The 20,379-nt window shown below is 36.0% G+C and overlaps 1 protein-coding gene across 5 annotated transcripts in view; it reads left to right on the top strand.

Annotated features, from left to right (window-relative positions):
• The window catches only part of LOC140155078 (uncharacterized), a 232,851-nt gene extending 212,687 nt beyond the window's left edge, over window positions 1-20,164 (top strand). For 2 of the 5 annotated variants that reach the window (XM_072177769.1, XM_072177770.1), the window contains exons 9-11: window positions 470-599; window positions 3,787-3,894; window positions 19,474-20,161. In XM_072177769.1, coding sequence (XP_072033870.1) covers window positions 470-599; window positions 3,787-3,894; window positions 19,474-19,769 — 534 coding nt within the window. In that variant the 3' untranslated portion in view covers window positions 19,770-20,161. Of the gene's footprint in view, window positions 1-469; window positions 600-3,588; window positions 3,665-3,786; window positions 3,895-19,473 lie in introns of all 5 variants that reach the window. The other 3 variants (XM_072177766.1, XM_072177767.1, XM_072177768.1) reach the window with 3 other exon arrangements.
• The last annotated feature ends 215 nt before the right edge of the window (window positions 20,165-20,379 follow it).

The raw sequence follows: 20,379 nt of genomic DNA, 5'->3' as shown, positions 1-20,379 counted from the left end.
ATATACAGGGGGGTCATAAATTTCTGGAAAGAAAAATTGGGGATCATAAAATTTTTGATGATGTAGGGAGTCATAAGATGACCACAGATAGTGTGTTTATTTTATTCAAAAAGACTGATTTCAATACAAAGGGGTAAGGTGTATCGGTGATGTGGGGTCATAATTTTGATGTTGACGAAATAGGGGGTCGCAATTTTATTGACACTGACTTTTTTGTAAATTTGGGACCCCCCTTCCGAAGAAAATGCCAGCCCCCTTAGTAGATCAGATTGTATCTTTTCTTACAAATTTGAGCCAAAAGAAAATTGCTGTCAATGTTATTTTTTTCACATAATATTATATTTTGTGATGCCATGTGTCAATTTTGAAACTTCTCAACTTGAAAATTAAATAGTGCTAAATTTCTCTACTCTAAATCCCTTTCTACCAAATCTTTTGACACCGTCTCATTTTGATCATCTCCACACAGGCTGGTGTGACGGGATTACGAGATATTACAATCAGTTTAGGGTGTAGGAAATTCACCAGGAGGGCGCTGAGAAATATGTCCATTAGCAAGCTACAGTTCATCGTCAACGACCTACATTCCCAGATCGAAAGTAAGTTAATTATCTTTTTGTGCTCTCCCTTTATCTGTTTGTATGTTTTCCCCTACTGGTGGTGATGATTCGGTGTAAATTGGTCTGAGTGTGGTTTTCCATGTTCAGGCCAGGGAGAGTAAGCAATGCTATCAATAAAGCCATTTCTTTTGTTTGTTGCAATCATCATTGAATTCTCTTGTGACCTTTCAATGTGTTAACAGGTGAAAAGAAAATACATGTCTTCTTCTTCGCTGCAGTTAGTCGTGGTAATAAAGCGTAAAGGTTTTCTCTAAACAGGTTAATGGGTTTGTGTTCAGATTGGTAACTGTCTTAAGTTAGAAGTAGCACCGTACTGACATTAGTTGATTCCCTCTCCATTTTACCCCAAATATAAATATCTTAATTGGAGTGGGATTATGATCAATTGAACTGAAACTTATAAGTGATGAAATAATGGCATTTGTGAAGCAAACCTGGGCCCCATGGAGGAGCAGAGGATTACTTGTTTTATCATCTGCTTGAGTGTCCTGGGGTATAAGAATTATACTATCAAACAAATAATGCTTGCATCCAATTACAGTCATCCAATTTTAAAGGCATAACAGATAAATAAGCTTTAGAAGTTGGAAGTTTGACTTTTTTGGAGGGGAAAATCCAAAAAAGGCCAATTTCACATAACCTTCCATACCAATTTCTCCTGAATCCCCCCCCCCCCCAGGGGCAGACAGCGCCCTTGGCAACTGCCCTTGTTATACCCTGCATCGATTCTTAAAGAACTGTTTTTACCATTTGATCTGTATTTCTACAAGATTGCAGCCACGTATACATACATGCATTCACAAGCTTTTATGTAGCGCAATTTAAAAAATGATCATTGCACTTTACAAAAAAAGAAAACTTACACTTCGGCTATAAATTATAAGGGGAATAAAAACATTTGATGAAAATAACTGATGATAATAGGATTTTTGTTGCAATTTCTTGATTTTCTTCCCTGCTAAACAAAAATTGATTATAAATAGACATTGGACAAATACCCAGGTCAGTACAGCAAGTCCCAAGTATTATTTCTGATTCATAGAGCTAGTGACTTTGCCTGTCTTGTTGAAAACTTAATAAGTAAGTGCAATTATGACTGACGATTATATTGAGCCAGTGTTTTCTCCATCTTGTATGGCAAGGACTTACTCATGTACTCTACTCGATCAGTTGTTGATTTCCTGTGAGATAAAGAAGTGCATTATTTTTCATCCTTCACGGTCATTCCGCCATCTCGGTTGCTCATCATAATAACATGACCTTGATCATCAAAAGAACTGAGCACTCTAGGGGATGTGTCTCGTGGGAAATCAATGCCTGGTCACCATAGTGCTGGGCTATTCCAGTTGAAATCCATACATCCCCCTGTTGAAGACATGACATTCATCTCCCACACAGGGGGATGCAGATTTTAAATGGAGTCATCCATTGAAATGCATGCTCCCTGTGTAGAAGATTAAGGTCATGTCTTCTTTAGGGGGTGTATGGATTTCAACTGGAAAAGCGCATTTGCAGGAATTCAGATGTGATTTGTAAAATATACCAAATGCTTCACAAGAAATTTTATATTTGGGGGTAGTGAATCAGGATTTTGTTTGCACAATACCTTTAAGTTAGCTGATAGGCAACAGTGTAGATGTGTTTCTCTATGTCTTTTTACCCATCTTCTTCCTATTTCCCTTATTCTTACCCTCCGTTTCCCCCTCATTTCCCTCTTTCCTTTCTGTCACGTTTGTCTCTTTACTTTATCCTCCATTCCCAAATCAAACCCAATTCTGTCCAGTGAGATTTCTCATCCACTATTCCATTTCATCCCAAGTTTGGCATATCATTGCATTACCTCCTTGCAAAGCATTATTCTAACAACTGTGTTATAAACTACCTCAAGTGTATTAGAAGAGTTTGGGTGTAAAATGCAATATACTCTATGTGCTGCTTTGGGTTATATATTATTTATCAATACTATTGATAGTACAAATGACCATACAGGGATGTGCTGCAAACATATCAATGACCTTTTTCTAGATCCATTTTGGTATATGAATGGGTAATTTTGTCAAAATATTGTCATTTGTTTTTTGTGAAAATAGCCCAATTTTGATTCACTGTAGCTAACAATATATCGATATCGATGGGTGAAAAATTGGTTCACTTTCAAATTCTCAGTGCCTCGCCCAAACCAAACTTAAATACCCCCACCCGAATTTTGTATAAGGAATATATTTCAGCTTTTTCATTCCATTCCATCAGCGGATGGACATCAGCTTTTCATGTCAATACAGTATTCATTGCATTTTATAGTGCCCCAACTGAATTAGACATTATAAAGGTATATATTTGCACAATATTAATACACAACAAAACCTAAACCCACACAAGGCAGCTTTGGATGCATCACATTTTGAATCTGAACTCTGTATTTTACTGGCTCATTGCCTTTGGTATTTTCTGTTCTTATACACTTGAAAATTCTTGCTCCTGTATTACCTTGTCTTTATCAATATATAGAAATAAAGCAAGTTTCTACTCCACTCTATGCTTCTGTGCCAATCGGGATGGTAAAACACTTATAAAAATGACCCAACCTTTTTTATACTTCCAACGTTTGATTGGATCAGCAACATTTTTTTGTACTTATATTTTCCAGTTCAGGTGACAGTGCCGACTTAACAGTGGCACAAATACGAGGAATTAACATTGAAATTGGTTTACTGTGATCCGATTTAATATCGTAATAGAATTATACTGAGCTATCTGATCTTGTCAAGAAAATTGAAATTGTTGCTTGCTACCTACACTGAGTATGCGCTTTTAAGGGCAAAAGGTTATGTTATGAACAACATATAGGACTAAATATTCTGTTCTCTGAAGAATTTAAAAGAAACTACAGTTATAGTATTTCTTTAATTTTGATTAGTTTGATATTATATTGGTTGTGGTGTATTTCTACTTTTTTTTTTTCTTGCAGAATTGAATGACAAATTGGTCGAAGCTCTAATAGAACGTGACAACCTCCAAATGGAGATGGAGTTCATACAAATCAAGTAATTTGCATAAGATAATCTACTCATTTGCATAATGTGCTAATAATTGTTTTTGTTTTCTTTGCATGCGTTTGCCTGTTTTCTTTCCTTGTCTTACACACAACGCCTGCCACCACATCCAGGTTTGAACGAAGAATTGGTGAAAGTTTTAATAGTGCGAGATGAACTGCATATGGAGCAGGACTCCAAGCTGATTGACATCGAAGACTTGACCAGGTGGATAAGAATGAGTGAGTGAAAGCCATAGAAACGTGATGACCTTTTTTTAGAATAAAGGCCGCATCCATAAAGAACGCCCTCTACATACGATAGTGTCCAGCTCAGTAGTTATCATATAATCTATGCCAATAACTGCTAAAGAATGGGTTAATAGAGGAGATCATATCCGACCCATTTCAAAGAGCCAAGGGACACTTGCATATAGAGGGCGCTCTAACCTAACCAGATAATTATTCGATGTTGGTATGGTGAAATCTGTGTGCTATAGTGACAATGTTGTCAATGTTATTGTGGCATATGAAAGGCTGGTTGCAAAATGCTTCAAATATGTCACAGATAGTTATATGTGGGAGTAATTCTACAATATATACATGTTAGAATAAACAAAATCCCTCTCCTTAATTAGTTAGCTGCTCCAAGCACGGAAAATATACCAATGTGGGTAGAATTTAATGAAATGTTGGTTGAGGTTTTTACAGACTCTCGTATTCTTTACTATGTTTTTATTTTAATGTAGCAGCTGCATGTGTAAAAAATCAATCAATCAAGGCTGTGCTCTGCCGTCTTTTGTAATGTATGGCTGTTATAGATTGTACAATTGCAATGCCAGTTTCTAAGTTGAATTTGTTTGTACATATTAAAGGATTTAGCTGCAGAGCGGCAGCTTATGCGGTGTGTAATGGATAGAAATATGTGATGCAATCAAGCTAAATGAGTTATTTGCCTAAAAAATACATTTTCAATTTCAATTCCAATATTCGTACCTTTTTTGCAGACTACAATATGCCCACCAAATTGGGCTGTTCCAGTTGAAATATATACCCCCTAATAAAAGACATGACCTTAATCTTTCACAAAGGGAGTGTGAATTTCATATGGGTTACCTGATGGGGTGACTCTATTTGAAATCTACACCCCCTCTGTAGGAGATTAAGGTAATTTCTTCCATTGGGGTGTAAGAATTTCAAATGGAATAGCTCATTACAGTTCTTAAGATATGCTAACTTTCAATGAAACCAAAAAATACAAAACCAATCCAACATTTCTGTTGCTGTATCTACAAAATTGATTTTGGAATTAAGTCATTTTGCTTTATCACATCACATATAATAAAACATTCTATAATAGCCATAATGTGCTCATGTTATTCTATGATCAAATGAATTGTGAAGGCTATATTTTGAGTTTGTTTTACGGTATTTCTATTTTTGGTATCTATTTTCTAGCATGAATTAATTCTTGTTCATGGTTTTGGCAGTTCACTATGATTGTTTGGCACAAAAAAATCACTTTTCAGTTTACCTTTCTTGTATTTCAATTTCATTTTAATACACCGTTTTCTTTCTATCATTTATGTTGCATTATTTATGTCCTTCTTTGTCAGTTTGTTTTGTATAAACTTCCTATAACCCTACTTTAAGCAATAGGGAGGGCATGCAATTTGACATGAGCTTCCTATTGTCTAAAACTGTTTGACCTATGACCTATTTGACCCATTATGATTGGTTACCGTATGATCATGTGACGTATCATGTGATATATTATAATTTTTGTTAATAGAGCGGGTGAACAATTGGAAGAAACAACCATATCGGTATTACACATTTTATTAATAAAGCGCTACCATGGTTACAGATGTTACCATGGTGACAAAGCGAAAGGTAAATCAGCAGTGATTGGATGAGCATGGATTCAACACTTTATATTTACTGACTTTGCTTTTTTGGATGTGTCAAATCCATTACCTAGATTTGTCCAGCAAGTTAACCAAGTTAACTAACTATGACAAACTAACTATCATATAAAGAATGATACCAAACACCGCTCTATATATTATTATTATACTCGCTTTAATAATGGTAGTTCAACACATGCATATACTATATTAGTGTCTCCTTACATAGATATGGCGAGTGAGCTATGACCATTTAGTCTCTTAAATGTTACAGATTTATAAAAAAAAATAAGATGTCTTGAAAGTCATCCTCCCTTCAGTAGATTTTACCATTTTAGGGCAAAAACAGCTGTGTTGTATTTATGGCTAAACTAGAGAAGATTGCTTTAAGTGAATCAACCCACAAAGAAGTGGTTTATTCATTTGACTCTGTAATTGCATTGTGTTCCCCTATTTATTTACACTGTATGCATTTTATTAACCTTTATGCACATGCTAGCTTCAATTTGTTGTCTAAAATTTTATCCTATGCAGTCCTGCCATTCCTTAATGCTGGTTCCCTGTGTCCTTATTCCCAGACTCGGACTGACTAAGTCTGGGCATTGATGATATTGCAACGGAACAGGGAACCATGCAACACATACTTGATTTGTCTCAGCTTGAATCAAAGAATTTGAAATAGGGAAAGCATACTTGAAATAATGATTACATTTGAATTCTGCCATGATAGATTTTTGATTACCCATGTTAGTTACAACAGTGTACCTGTAACATGTAAACATTGAAGTCAAATGATGTTTTATCAGGAAAATGCAAAAAATACTGTGCTTGCATTTATATTTTATACCAGAGACCTGGTGGATTAGGGCCTACTCTAGAGGTACACTATTGTCCCCTATGTATAAATGGCTTGACTGCAGCCTGACAGACTAATTAGCATTCTTTTCTGTTGAATCTTTATCGCTGCTTGCTATTTTGCATTTTTTTCTCACATGATACTTATTCTTTGTCTTGCAATTTTCTGTTCATGTCTGCACCATGCATATTATAATTTCATATTCTTATAATTTTCCTTTCCTCCTTTTATGTCAGTTCCTACTTCTTTCTTTTCTGCTGTTCATATTTCATTTGCATAAACTACATATTTGAGCACATTTGCATATTATATTCTGTAAGATCTCAACCACTTCTCATTGGCTGGAATTTATGTATTAGACTAGTCCCAAATCCCTGTCTGAATCACTGTATATAAATGATAAATAACACCTAGTCCCAAATCCATGTCTGCTTCACTGTATATAAATGATAAATATCACCAATAATTGGGTTATATAGAAGGGATGATGTCTTATTAAGAACAAATTTCTGGAAACATAAGAGGTTTTCTTTTAAGTTGGTTCAGGTTTTAATGTGTTTATTGAGCCATGCTTGCCTTATCCAAGTATTAGGTTATTCCAGTTGAAATCCAAACATCCCATATGGAAGACATGACTTTAATCTTCCACATAGGGAGCATGGATTTCAAAATGGCTTACTCCATTTGAAATCTACACTCCCTGTGTGGAAGATTAGGCCATGTCTTCCATATGGAGTATATGGATTTCAACTGCAACAGCCTAGTCTGTTTTCAGTGACTATTACCATGATTACAAGCACAACACAGAAAGCAGTATTTCAATATGCTCCAAATTCCTTATTAAATGACACTATGTTGATACACATGATTTTCTATCATTCTCAGAGACACATTTTCAGGAAAATTTTTATCATACAGAAATTATAGGAAAAATAGGAAAGAGCCTATTTAAGGAAATTTGCAGCCACTTCAGGTCAATATTTGGCAATACTGGCATTTCTCTATTCTAAAATAATTCATCAACTTAATTTTATTGGTGAGAGAATTCAGACCGCAAAATTGTTCAAATAATCATGTTATTTTGGGCCATCAAAATGGACAGAAATTAGGATGTTAGACATGTCAAGAGCATCAGATCCTTAATAGACTAAATTGATTACCTTATTAAATTAGCGATGGATTATCTTATTATGGTATAAGTGGCCTTGGGTATGATGATTAAATATTACTAGGATCTCAACATGCTCATCTGCCAGGACATAATTCATTAAGCCCAATATGTTACCACATTCACTGAATAACCTTTGACTGCATTGGGTAACAAAAACTCATAGTCCACAACTTGAGGTCAATTGTAGAGCTATGATTGTTGATTGGAGGTTAAGGAACTGTGGCACTGGTAATGATACAGTTTTAGCTCATATGTCTGTAGGTTTGTGAAAATAATTATGATGAGTTGAGATAGATAAGACTAGGCAAGATGGTAGGGAGGTGATGAAGATGGGTTGGTCCACATATCTTAAATTTCACCATCAAATCTGGGCAATCTTGTTATCATAATATCAGTCACTCCGTGCAGTGTAGCCAGGTATTTTCATGAAGCACATGGTCTTATAATTCTCAACTCATGGATCAATGAAATGAAATAGACATATACAATCTGTATCAAAATAATTGTTACCCATCAGTTTTGATGTTTATTAAACGCATGCTTCTTCCAAATGTAACATTGGATCCTCTTAAAATGATCATAATGAATTGTCATATCATTGTTTGCGACATTTATCAACCAATATTATTATGTGGACCCTGTGTTACATTTTGATGTGGCAGTCATGTCCATAATCAGTGGAAACTGATGGGTATCAATCATTTTGATACAGCATGTATATAAGTTTTGGCTCAAGAAAACAATGGGATTTTGAAAATCATTCTTTCCTCATACTATTTTATTTGGCTATAATTTAGCTATACTGCATAGATCTGTGTACAGTGTTGTGGCAGGGACAAAAATTAAAACCTCTTGAAAATTAAAACTAAAAATCTAGCCATTTTATTCCATGTCTTCTTATAAAGTATCATTTTGTCAACAGCATCATGATATTTCATTTCATTAGTGCCCTAATAATCATATAACAGTCTAGGTTCTAGTTCATCAGCTTAAAACAAATCCCACAAACACTACTGTGTGTGCAATCAGATGGAGGAATCATAATAATACTTGTTAGTTTTAATAATGGTAAAGCTTGTCCATATTTAGAGGATTATAAATATTAAATGCAAAACCCAAATATATTATCTTGTAAAATAACATATGTACAATATATATAATATATATGTAGCTCCCCTTGCTATTTTGTAAATTATCAGATACCAACCTAATACTAAAATAGATTAACTTTGTTTGTACATATTTTAATGTATAACAATTCCTTAGATATGTGTAAAATTCACCCCACTTAACTGTGACATTGTACAAAAACACTCTTGTAGAATTTAGTTCCCTATACCTACAAGTGTCAATTTTTCTTTTATTGTTGTTTATAAATTACGGTGGCACCATTTTATTTTGTCACTTTAATTTTATCGCAGCTTGCAGCCAGATTTTCATTTGCACACCTATAGCGCCACCAACAGTTTTGATTTTATTAGTAGCTGGATGCTCCTTTTGTTCTATACACGCAATAACTAGCTGCCATATTCTCACTGTCGTAGAATAGCTCATTCATGAGGCCATGTTATATGGCATAGCATGGTGGAAGAATGCAACAAGGTCTTCATAAGTATTGTAATACAAAAATACTTTCCAGCAGTTTTGCATTTTTGCATTTAGAGAGCGCAAACTTGTCGTAAAAACCAAGCTTTTGAAGTGCCCCAACTTCAAGACTTATTAGAATTGTTTTTGGATAAAATTCTGACTTGAATGAGAATATGGATGTTAGTAATTGTAAAGAGGGTTGTACCATGATCAGTGTCAAATACTAAAAAAATGGAAACTAAACTTCTATTTGAACTTTCTGATCCATTTTGATTTCCAAACTGGTCATACAGCAACCCAATTCAACACTGAATAAAGACAGCGATTCAGACTGTGATACTCAGTGTTGGAGTCAGTCATCACCTATATGGTTTTCATTTCTGCTCTAATTTCCTATTTTTAACATGTATATTATATATTAGTTAAACCTATTATATATTAAATTATGCTATATTATATAATTTGTTTTTGTGAAATAGACCTAGTTATAGATAGTTTATTTATTTGTGCATGTATGTATCCAGGTGTCACATATCTACCATGTATAGTTTTACCCATTTATGGAAGCTTTTTGTTGTGTCTTGTGTAGCTTGTGATTATGTTCATATACTAAAGAGATACAGACCAATCCCTAACAGGCAAAGTCCCAGCATCATCCATTAATGAGAGTCAATCGTTCCTTGAAGTAAGTGCCAGAGATGAAACATGCTACGCACATACCACATATTATACAGTCTGATTGACGTAAACATGAAGATACACACAACATGCCATTGCTTAACTCAAAGACAGGCAACACTGGCGTGATTTGTTAGACACACACTATCGAATGATTTGCCTCATGAATATGTGAGGCTTTTCAGCATACAAAGCACGGGGACTTTGCCTGTTGGTGAATGGTTTGTATATTTTTACGTCTATGGATACATTGATACATGCTTTAATGATCATGATTACCACATACGGATGAATAGAGGAGATCTATAAACTGTCCTCATCCGCATCCCTTTATTTAACTACTGAGGGCGATGTTGCTGTCTTTTTTACCATGCAGAACCATTTTTGCATTGGTCACTCCCGATGGTTAATTGTGTACAGGGTATGTGTGGATGGTTTATAGTAATCTCAGACTTATCTGTATGTGGTGGTCACGACAGTATGTCCGCCATTTGTGTATGCAAGTACCCTGTGCTTTATGTGACTCATTGAGGGTCTCACTGACTAAGATTGGTGGGAAGTCATGATAGACCACAGACATCAGAGTGTATATGTTTTTTGATTATAACAAGGAGCTATGTGAGTTTCATACATACATCATCGGTCAATTACCAACATGGCTAATGATGGGTCCTACAATCTCCAAATTCTAAACAACTCATTAAGCCTATATAATTGTTCAGCTTTGTAAACAAATATTGACTGCACATGGGGAAATGATGCCTGGAGATGAACAGGAGCCCATGATCCTACTATCTTCCGAAGGACATATATAGGTGGAGTGAAAAAAGTAGGCCCACAGGCTCCAGTTCACAAAAGTTGAAATAATTTGCATAATTTCCTGAAAATTAGCAGTCAGTATTTGTTTTATGTAGCATATGAAAACATTCTTGTCATTTTTATGGTGTGATTACTGTAGTGCCATTTCAGATTGATGTTAACACTTTGTCCTAACTACCAGGCGTAACAACATGTTGCCTTTGTGCTTTTACATGAGTTACTTCAGGTCATCTGACCTTTCTAAAATGCACTTAATTCCGGTCTCTGGAAGTGAAAAGTACTGTAGAGTGACATGTTTATACAAGATGGCAGTCGCATATCGTCAGCCTACTACACTAATTATCCCAGTCATTTTTTGTAATTTTGAGAACAAAGTACAAAATATGGTTCAAACAAGCATTTATTCACCAATCTTTGCACTAGAAAACACAATAATGAGTCAAATTAAAGGGAATAATCAGACATAATTAGGGGGATTATGTAACTGATGCATGCTTGAACCATATTTTGTACTTGTTCTCAAAATTACAAAAAATGACTTTGGCAATTAGCATAGTAGGCTGATGATATGCAGTATTAGTGCAACACATTTCTAGTCCACTCTTGTACTTCTTACTGTCAGTTGACATAGGTTACTGCAAATATTTTAAGGTGATATGACTTTGCACAATTCATCTTAGTTCAATCCATTATTTCAAAATTCACATCATGAGTATCATGTAGGGATGTAGGTGTGTCCAGAAAACGTGTGACACACACTACTTGCAGGTGTCATGTACAGTACTTTTCATACATTTGCAGGGTTGTGGTGGTACCAGTGGCATAACTATACTTGGTTCAATTCATGATAGGCAAAAATCATTAGGTTTTAGTTACTGCACCCATCAATAAAGTCCCAGCTTGCACTCGCATAAGTTCTCAAAGGCATGTAACAGTCATGCTACACTTTGCGTAGGTGCTGCATTTAACTAGATAGGTGCCATTTTCAATCCACGATGCTAAGGAGATGAAGCTCCTGTGTCTCTACCCTCTTCATATCTATGTACATGCAACAGGGTGTCAGAGACGGGAGAATTACTGTAAGGTGGTGAGTGGGCAGGCAGTGGTGTAAGGGTGGAATGGGGGTAGTCATGGGCATAGATATTTGTGTTTGGTCAAACACAGCTGTGTCATCTACTTCAGGTTATGCCACTGAGATGTACACTATTTTTCCTGCCATTCTGCTAGACTTATGTCATATAGTTTTACCTCAATTCAATCAGTTATTTATTAAAGTAGATCTGTGGTTCATATCCTGCAAGGTAATCATACAAAATTGCAAAAGATGAAAAATAATATCAGAGTATGCGGTCATTGTCACCTTAAATTTCATGCATCATGATTTGTTCTTTTGTTTTATGTAGTTCTCTTGATCCACTGCACTGAATCTGTACCTCTTTTAATGCATAAACTATGAATAAATATCATGCATCTCAATTGAAACTTTTGTCTTGTCCTATTTATGTTTTGTCAAGTTCTTCTGCATGTAGATAGATTTTCTTCCTGCCAATAGCACTGTTTATTGGATTTTTTTTCTCTCATTTTAAAGACAAAACATGGGAAATCATGAAATTGAAATCATAATTTCCCACTTTTACTCAGTTGTTTGTTATTTAAGTTTCTTTGTATTCAAAATTGAACAGACAGTATTCCACAGCATGCATATAAAACAAGATGAACGATGTCCAACAATGCTTAAATAGCTACAATTTGACAGTTGTCTGTTCAATTTTTGAATCAGGAGCTTGTATTTTGCATATGCTTATAAATTGCATGTTGTTTGGTTTTCTCCTTGCCATCTGTTATGTCACTGTTTTCTTGTATAATTGCATGACTCCTACAGCGTGTTTCTACTGAACAAAGGCACTGCGGTGTGGTGCATAGTAATATACAGTAATCGCACAAGTAAAAACAGATCGGTGCGGGGTGATGCAGGTTATTGAGGTTGTCTTTAGTGGGCGATATGAGGTGATGTGCCCAGAGGAAACAATATGTGTGACGATTTAGTGTGTGACACGAAAAGTCATTGAAACTATGACGAGCTACAATACAATGCACATAATCCAAATTTGATCAGCTTGAAGGTCATGAAAAAGTTTTTCTGGACTTCCGCCCTCCTCACTAAATATGTGGTTAGTGAATCGTTACCTTTGCATTTGCAGCGCAGCAGAAATGACCTGGTTGATATAGTTAGAGGATTACATATGCAGGGAAATAAAAGCGTTGTGATGTGAGGTGCACAGTATAAACACGCTTCTAGATTCATTGATTTTACATTATTTACATTTCCAATTTTGCTGTGTTTAATTAACAACTGCTGTAGATTCTAACTATGTCTCATTCTCATGTATAGATGTATACACAGAAAGAACTTAACAACTTGTGTCCATACATTGAAGTTTAAAAATGACAGTGAAATACTCTGAAGTCTACACTCAGTTTCAGAGAAGAACGGCAGTCCCTTGCTCTGGATCGATGCGTGCACCCAGTTAATGAGCGACCAGCCAACACTTTGACAAGTAATCGGCCAGTCAGATTATCAAATGTTGCTATGATTATCAGATGATTGATTCAGCCAATCAGAACCCCACTTCCCTGTTTACACTCTGCATGCTCTCAAAATGTAAACAACTGCCATTCTTCTCTGCCAGAAACTGTAGATGAATCTAGAGGGCAGGCTCTATTACCATCAGAGTATGTCTATCACCATCAGAGTATGAAGAACAAAGCATGATTGAATGATGAAATGAAGGAGAGAAAAAAAAGAAAAAAACCGGTTAATATATGGGCATACAGTCCCCTGAGAAAATGTCTAAATGAAAAAAAAAATGTAGAGAGCTGTTTATATCTCCAATGACCATGAAAAATATCTTTCTATTCAGGCTCTTGCAGGCTATGGGTAGTGTGCTGAATTTCCATTTGTTTTGCGTAACCATTGAGTAATATGCCATATTTCATCATGTAATTTATCATTCATTCATACAAACACACACATAGCTTCCAATGTATTGTGTTTATATTTCTGCCCCTCGTCTGTCCCTGTGAGTTTGTGATGCCTGTTATATATTTCTGACATATATGCAATGTCTTTTTTTTATTGCTTGTCAAAATAGATCACTCAATGCATTTAGGATTTAATACTGCCACCAAGCTTGCATGATGTAGAAGCAACAACCCAGGGTTGCTTCTTGCAAAACAAGTAGAACTCTGCATCCATATCTTTATACTATACCCAAAGCATGAGACATTGACTGACTCTACAAGGCTAGATCCATATCAATGCATTCCTCTGATGTGCATCAATGTGAACTTCTCTTGTGCATCCTAACATGAGCACCGTAGACACACAAGACATCATGCCATGAGCGGATCTGAGTGCCGTGTCAGTTGCTATTATTGATGTGGATCCTGGGTGTGCACATTGATGTGCATTGATGTAGATCTTGCTTCTGTCGCCCTGAAAGCTTGTGGTTGCGTTTAATAAAAACATAATATTTCAGAGTATGAACTTGTGCCTAGTTTTGAGGTAAACTTAATTCTGTGGTTAAGTTGAAAACAATGGCTGCCATATATCCAGAGCTCAGTCATATGTTGAGTTCTTGAGATGAAAGATTGATACTAATCCTATCAAGAGTTGTGCCTCAAAATCAGGGTGTTCCAGTCTGGCATAACTTTGCTGTAGCAATTTCCAGATCGACAAGTATCGAGAAGAAGAACAAAACCTGGAACAAAGCTAATAATGTGAGTAAAAAAATAACGGTTGGAAACCTGTCCTGATGATGACTGGAGAACCAAAAATACAATGTCTGTCACACCTGGAAAGGTTGCTGGCTCTATTATAAATTGCTGGCCATAAACAATTTGAATAATATAACACTGAATTAAAATTATTATCTGTCAGACTGGTGGTATTAATTGTGAAATTATACCCAGGCCACAATTAACATATTAATGCACTGCTGGCATGCAGGTGGGTGTTAGGAAAGAGCACTGAATCACATCCCAAATCTTCTATATGTGACACGATCTGGTCCATGGGGCCAAAGGAGGCTTTTTTTTTATTGAGTTACTTTAATTAGTACATTATACATACAATAGGCTATCATTTACTGAAAACACCAAAGTTCTAGCATACTTGCTTCTAAAGTTATGAAGTTTTCAAATATCTATTTTCTTATGTATTTAATTGTTTTTTACTCCATATTTTTACCTTTATCTCGGTTTCAAATTTGCCGCCTTTGGCCCCCATGGGCAGATCGTGTCACATATAATAACAAGGATCACCTGCAGTGATCCATACCAAGTCTCGTTACAGATATTTTCATTAACAGTTTTTGTGTAAACCATAAAGTTTATATCTTGAAAAAGTTTACTCAGTACATTGCACACACTTTGGTAAGAAACTGATCCACAAGTAAGTAGAGAAAGCAGCTATTGCATGTAGGTCATTTCATCATTGACATAGCAGTGATTTCCTCAGAGGCAATATAAGGGTGACAATGATAGCCAACCAGATGTACAGGTGAGCCACATATAATTTCATTCAGTACCACCTGATTGAAATTAAAAACATGTTGGAATTTAATATAAAGGTGGGTGTAGTCCAACCTGCAAGGTTTATCATCCAGTCGTAGCTAACAAACAAAAAAAAAGCTTTAACGTCTAATAACCTTAGTTAGAACACTTAGTTTTCCATTAATTTCACTTTCAGAGCACGGTAAGTTGAGACAATAGAACTACAAGAACTAATCGACCATCCAATGGGCTATTCCATTTAAAATCCACACTACCCATGTGGAAGATTTTGAAGATATCTTCCACATGAGAATGAATTTCAAATGGAATGAGCACATTAACTAACTCTATTTGAAACTCACCCTCCCTCTGTGGAAGATTCAGGTTGAATCTTTTTCAGAGGCTGTGTGAAATTCAAATGGAGCTACCTAATGTGTTCATTCCATTTGAAATTCATACTCCCCTCGTGAAAGATATTTCCAACATTGTCCACAGGGGTAGTGTGGATTTTAAATGGAATAGCCCAATAGTGGCATTTCTTCCCACCTTATAGCATTGTTCTTGAATAGCATTTTGGTTTCATGCATTGCTTTCATTTGACACTATAAGTAAAAATAGGTCATAACAAAATAGATTTGACCCATAACTGCAAACCAATTTATTATTTGTCCCATTTACTAGCAAATCTCCCTCCTGAATTGGACATTAGTATTGGTAAGAGCATATTGCATGCCTTTTAGAAAATAAGGTAGAAGTTTAAGCATATTGCACAAACAGATCAATTAATCCTTATGGTTTTAAAATTGGGGTCAAGTAAAAAGGTTAAAACATTCACATTTTATGTAATATTTACCTCTGAACTTCAAGTCTTCTTGAAGTAATGTGTGTGATTTTAATTCCCGTGAATATTTTCCATTAATTTCACATTAATTTTAAATCTGAAAAAAGTCTCTTACAGACAGTATAGAAAAGGAAACAAGATCCAAACCATTTGTCATCAAGCAACTTCACTACACTGTTGCTAGTTTATATCTTATACTATAAATCCCATTAGCATTACTAGTTTAGTGTGCAATGAGCACACTATGTAAGTTAGCTTACTTATTTTGAATAGAGTTGATGTATAGAGTTACATTGAATCCATTAGCCCATATAGTCTCATGCCGGGCCGATTCTATGTCGGATATTGACTTCATCACCAGGTTTGGTTTCATGAAGCGGTTGAATACTAGTATTATGAAAATCAAAAGAAAAAAATGAGAGAGAATGGGAAAATAGAGGGGGAAGACATACAGACATCAGACAGACATAATGACAGGCACACATAGAAGGAGACAATTAAATATAAAGTTTGTTACTTGGGACTAATTTTCCGGAATATACAGGCTTAGCGATTGATTTAGCAGAGGCAGGGCGGCGCCAGGGTATTTTGATAGGGGGGCAAACATTTTGTGAAATTTGTTATGCGGCGCGACAAGCTGCCCGTCAGCGCTTATGCGACGAGGGGGTGTCTGAGGGGGGATGTGGCCCCTCAGAATTTGGAAAATTTTCAAAATGAAAGCACAAATGAAGCCATTTGATGCAAAATTTTCACCCTTTTGGGGGTTATTTATTTATTTTCCAACCGCATATTTGTATCGATTTCATTCACTGGTCCGACTTTCGCCCGCTGGTTTTAAGCATGGCCCTACTCAATTACGTAGTAAATCCAACACCTTTTGGCAACAGAATAAGTTCATGGTACAAATGTGCATGAAGTGCGCGAAAATTTGCGATATTGAAGATTATACTGGTGAAATATGGTGGAAAAGTTAAATAAAGTCGCGTGAAAAGGTCCACTTTGCGAGCGTAGCGATCGAAAAAAAAAAGCAGGTTTTTTATGCTTTTTCAGTCAGAAAAGGCCAAAATTTGCCCACTCATGGCGTAGCGACGAAAAAATTGGTTCTTTATGCTTTCTTGGTCAAAATTTTAGGAAAAGTCCAAAACAGGTCCACCTTTTCAAAATCAGCCCCCAATGAATCCTGGCTACTCCCCTGGCCGTAATAAGAAGCCAATTGCTTATTTATATTGGTGCATAATTTTTACACTATCTGAGAGAGGCGTTCTAGTATAGGTTTTGGATATACAATGTGATGAAAGCCCGTAAAAATGTGTGATATCGGACTGAAAGTAAACTTATAATGATTAGGCCTAATTGCTGGCACTGATGACACACGACTTGCGTGTGTCGCGTCAGGACAGTGATGTAGCCAGGATTTTTCCAAAATATTTGGGAGAAAAGGCAAGAGAGACCATGTAACTTTTATGGGGGAAAATTTGCGAAAATGGGCCCAAAATATAAAACCAACAACTTTAAAACCGCGTAGGTCAGCATTCCACAAGGGGCAAGATACTGAAGGGGAGTTTATGGCCAGGAAGGAATGGCTCCTTTCTTCATCTCCTCCTCCTTTCTCTCCCTCCTTTTCTCTCTCCTTCTTTTCTTTCTCTTTTTCCTTCCTTTTACCTCTTTTTTTGGAAATCATAGGGGGGGCAATTGCCCCCCCCTGCCCCCCCTGTGGCGCCGCCCCTGAGCAGAGGTTCTATGGCTATATAGTCAAAAGCATTGAGTAGCTTCACAGGTGCTTAACATGATATGTATGCAGGAAGACTAATGTCAAAGAATTGTTTCTGTCTATCAATAGATGACACAGTTGCATCTATAAAATGTGAATGCTGGGACAAAAGTGGAAATTGCCATTTATTGCCCGTTAACCATATCATGTAAAATTCCTTCCCACAAGGTAATAGGCATATTGCATAACATAGATGCAGCTTAGGGGTAATTCATCTCCATTGTACATATTGTATCGTTGGGAAGAATTTTGATCAAATTGACTTCCAGGGCAAACCCACTGCAGGATCCACATATTCACCACTATAGTCTGTCTTGTCTCAAGTTGAGTGTAATGCCATGTTGGATTTCGCAGTGGCATTTTCGAATCGTGTGAGCTAACCTAATCCCATGGACATATTTGCGCGCCTAGAAGGGTGATTTGTCCATATGCTGGTGATGCAACTGCGTAAATGCACTTGATTCGAATCTGCTACTACGAAATCCAACATGACGATACTCTCAACTTGAGAGGAGACATCCAAGGCAAGACACACTGCAGTAAATTAGCTAGCTTAAAATTCACAAAGTTGTGGATGTCCAATAAAACATGCTGGTACATTGAGACAGAAAGATACAGACAAAAAAGGTAAGAAGGGAGGAAATGGATGCATGATTGGAAATCATTGTGATTACAATTTGGTTATACTTCTGTAATGCACACTTCATCTCCTAATATTGCAGCGATTGATTTGAATAACAGTGGCACCATTCAGTGTTTCCCAGGTGCTTGAACTCACTTATCTCTGTCTGTTATATGTATCAATGCCACCCTAGGGCAAATAACACCACGTCTAACCTAAATGCCAAGGAAATAGATTATCGGACACTACATGTGACCACTTTGGGTATATATTAACCTAAATATATTGAGTGATCTGCATGTGTTATGTCTTCCATGTATGTATGAATTTATAGTGCTTGTTGCTGATGTAATTACAGTACAAATTTGAGATGATGTAGTTCCATGAGTGCATGTGTTTCTGTTTTAAATGCATGTTTTTCTGTGTTTACTAATGATGATTTTAATATTTTCTTTAAAATTAAATTTACACCTGGTCTTCTTTGATAATGATTGGATAAAAGTGGCAAAAGAGGACTACATAATTATATTCCATTACTAATCATTCCTAATACATGTAGGAATAGTCTTCCACCACAAACCTCCCCTAAAATCAGCCCAAGCAATTTTTTTTTTTTTATTTCATATTTAAAAAGTATAAGTCATAGGCTTTAAAATGGTATATCACTTGACTCCATATGATATCCAGGAGCAGAGTTATGGTTGGTTTGAACTTTTTTGCACACTTTGCACTGCAACTCAAAATCAAATTTGCCAATTTTAGGAGAGGTTTGTGGTAAACAGCATACTTATTAATGCACTAACAGTTTTTTACTAAGAAACTTTTAAATGCCAGTATGTCTTCCAGAGATTTTACTTAGTTTTTGACCCAATTTAAAAGAGACACAATGCTTTAAGTTAGATAAATCTGACATAGACATTAGACAATGAAGGCAGTACTTGTTCCAATCTCGATTGTTTAACTATTTTCCCTATTTTGCCTTTTTTGTATTTTCTTTTCTTGTATCTGTACAACAGACATGCAGCAGAACAACAACAACTCTTTAATCAGCAAACAACCACTGGAAAACGGCCATAGACGTCAGTACGAAACACTTGTCAAACTCCTCAGCAGTACCCTGCCCGTCAGAAATAAGTGTCTTTGTGGCGTGTCACGCAGTTCCTCAGTGGTTTCCAATAGGTCAGCTTCCAGCCCAGTGAGTCCGGTGAGCCCGCAAAGTTACCGCTCACAGTCGAGTATGAGTGTGGGGGACACGTCAAGTCCGGAAATGACCTGGGTGAGACAAGCTATGGTGAAATATTGGTACAACTGACTGAGAAAGAGAGAATACTACTCATTTTGTATGTGTGTGGATTTATGTACAGAATATATAGTATATAACATGTATAAATATACACAACCAAACTCCTCCTGCAGAGGTCACCCTTGTGGTTACGCTGTTAAAAGCTCATCCATTTCATTCCAAAACATTGTGGAACTAATTGTCTGAATGGGACAAATTTAGGGTAGTGTTAAATCATAAACTTTTGTTCAATACACATACCTTGAATGTAGTAGGCAATTTTGAAACATATTTGGAATGGTATATTGAATGCTTACATTTCTATTACATTTGTAGTGAAATGACATTTGGTTTTAATCGGCATTAAAGATTTTCCGCAAGCAGCATTTTAAAGAAGTGTTTGGGAAATGAAAGCTAGAAAAGATTTTCGGACGTTCAGGCAGCAAAAACAAAGAGCTTGATACTACTCTTGTAACTTAACATTATTTTAATGCAGAAGAACATATTGTATTTTCTTCTGTACATGAAGATTAGTTGACTTGTTTATGCTTTATGTTGCTCCATACAAAACCAATCACACTCAAAAGTTGTCATTTATGTTTCTGTACATTCCAAGTTAGGCCACGATTAAAGCGATTAG

Source organism: Amphiura filiformis, chromosome 6 (assembly GCF_039555335.1).
Source record: "Amphiura filiformis chromosome 6, Afil_fr2py, whole genome shotgun sequence".
Taxonomy (NCBI): Eukaryota; Metazoa; Echinodermata; class Ophiuroidea; order Amphilepidida; family Amphiuridae; genus Amphiura; species Amphiura filiformis.
This window is presented reverse-complemented; position numbering and strand designations above follow the sequence as displayed.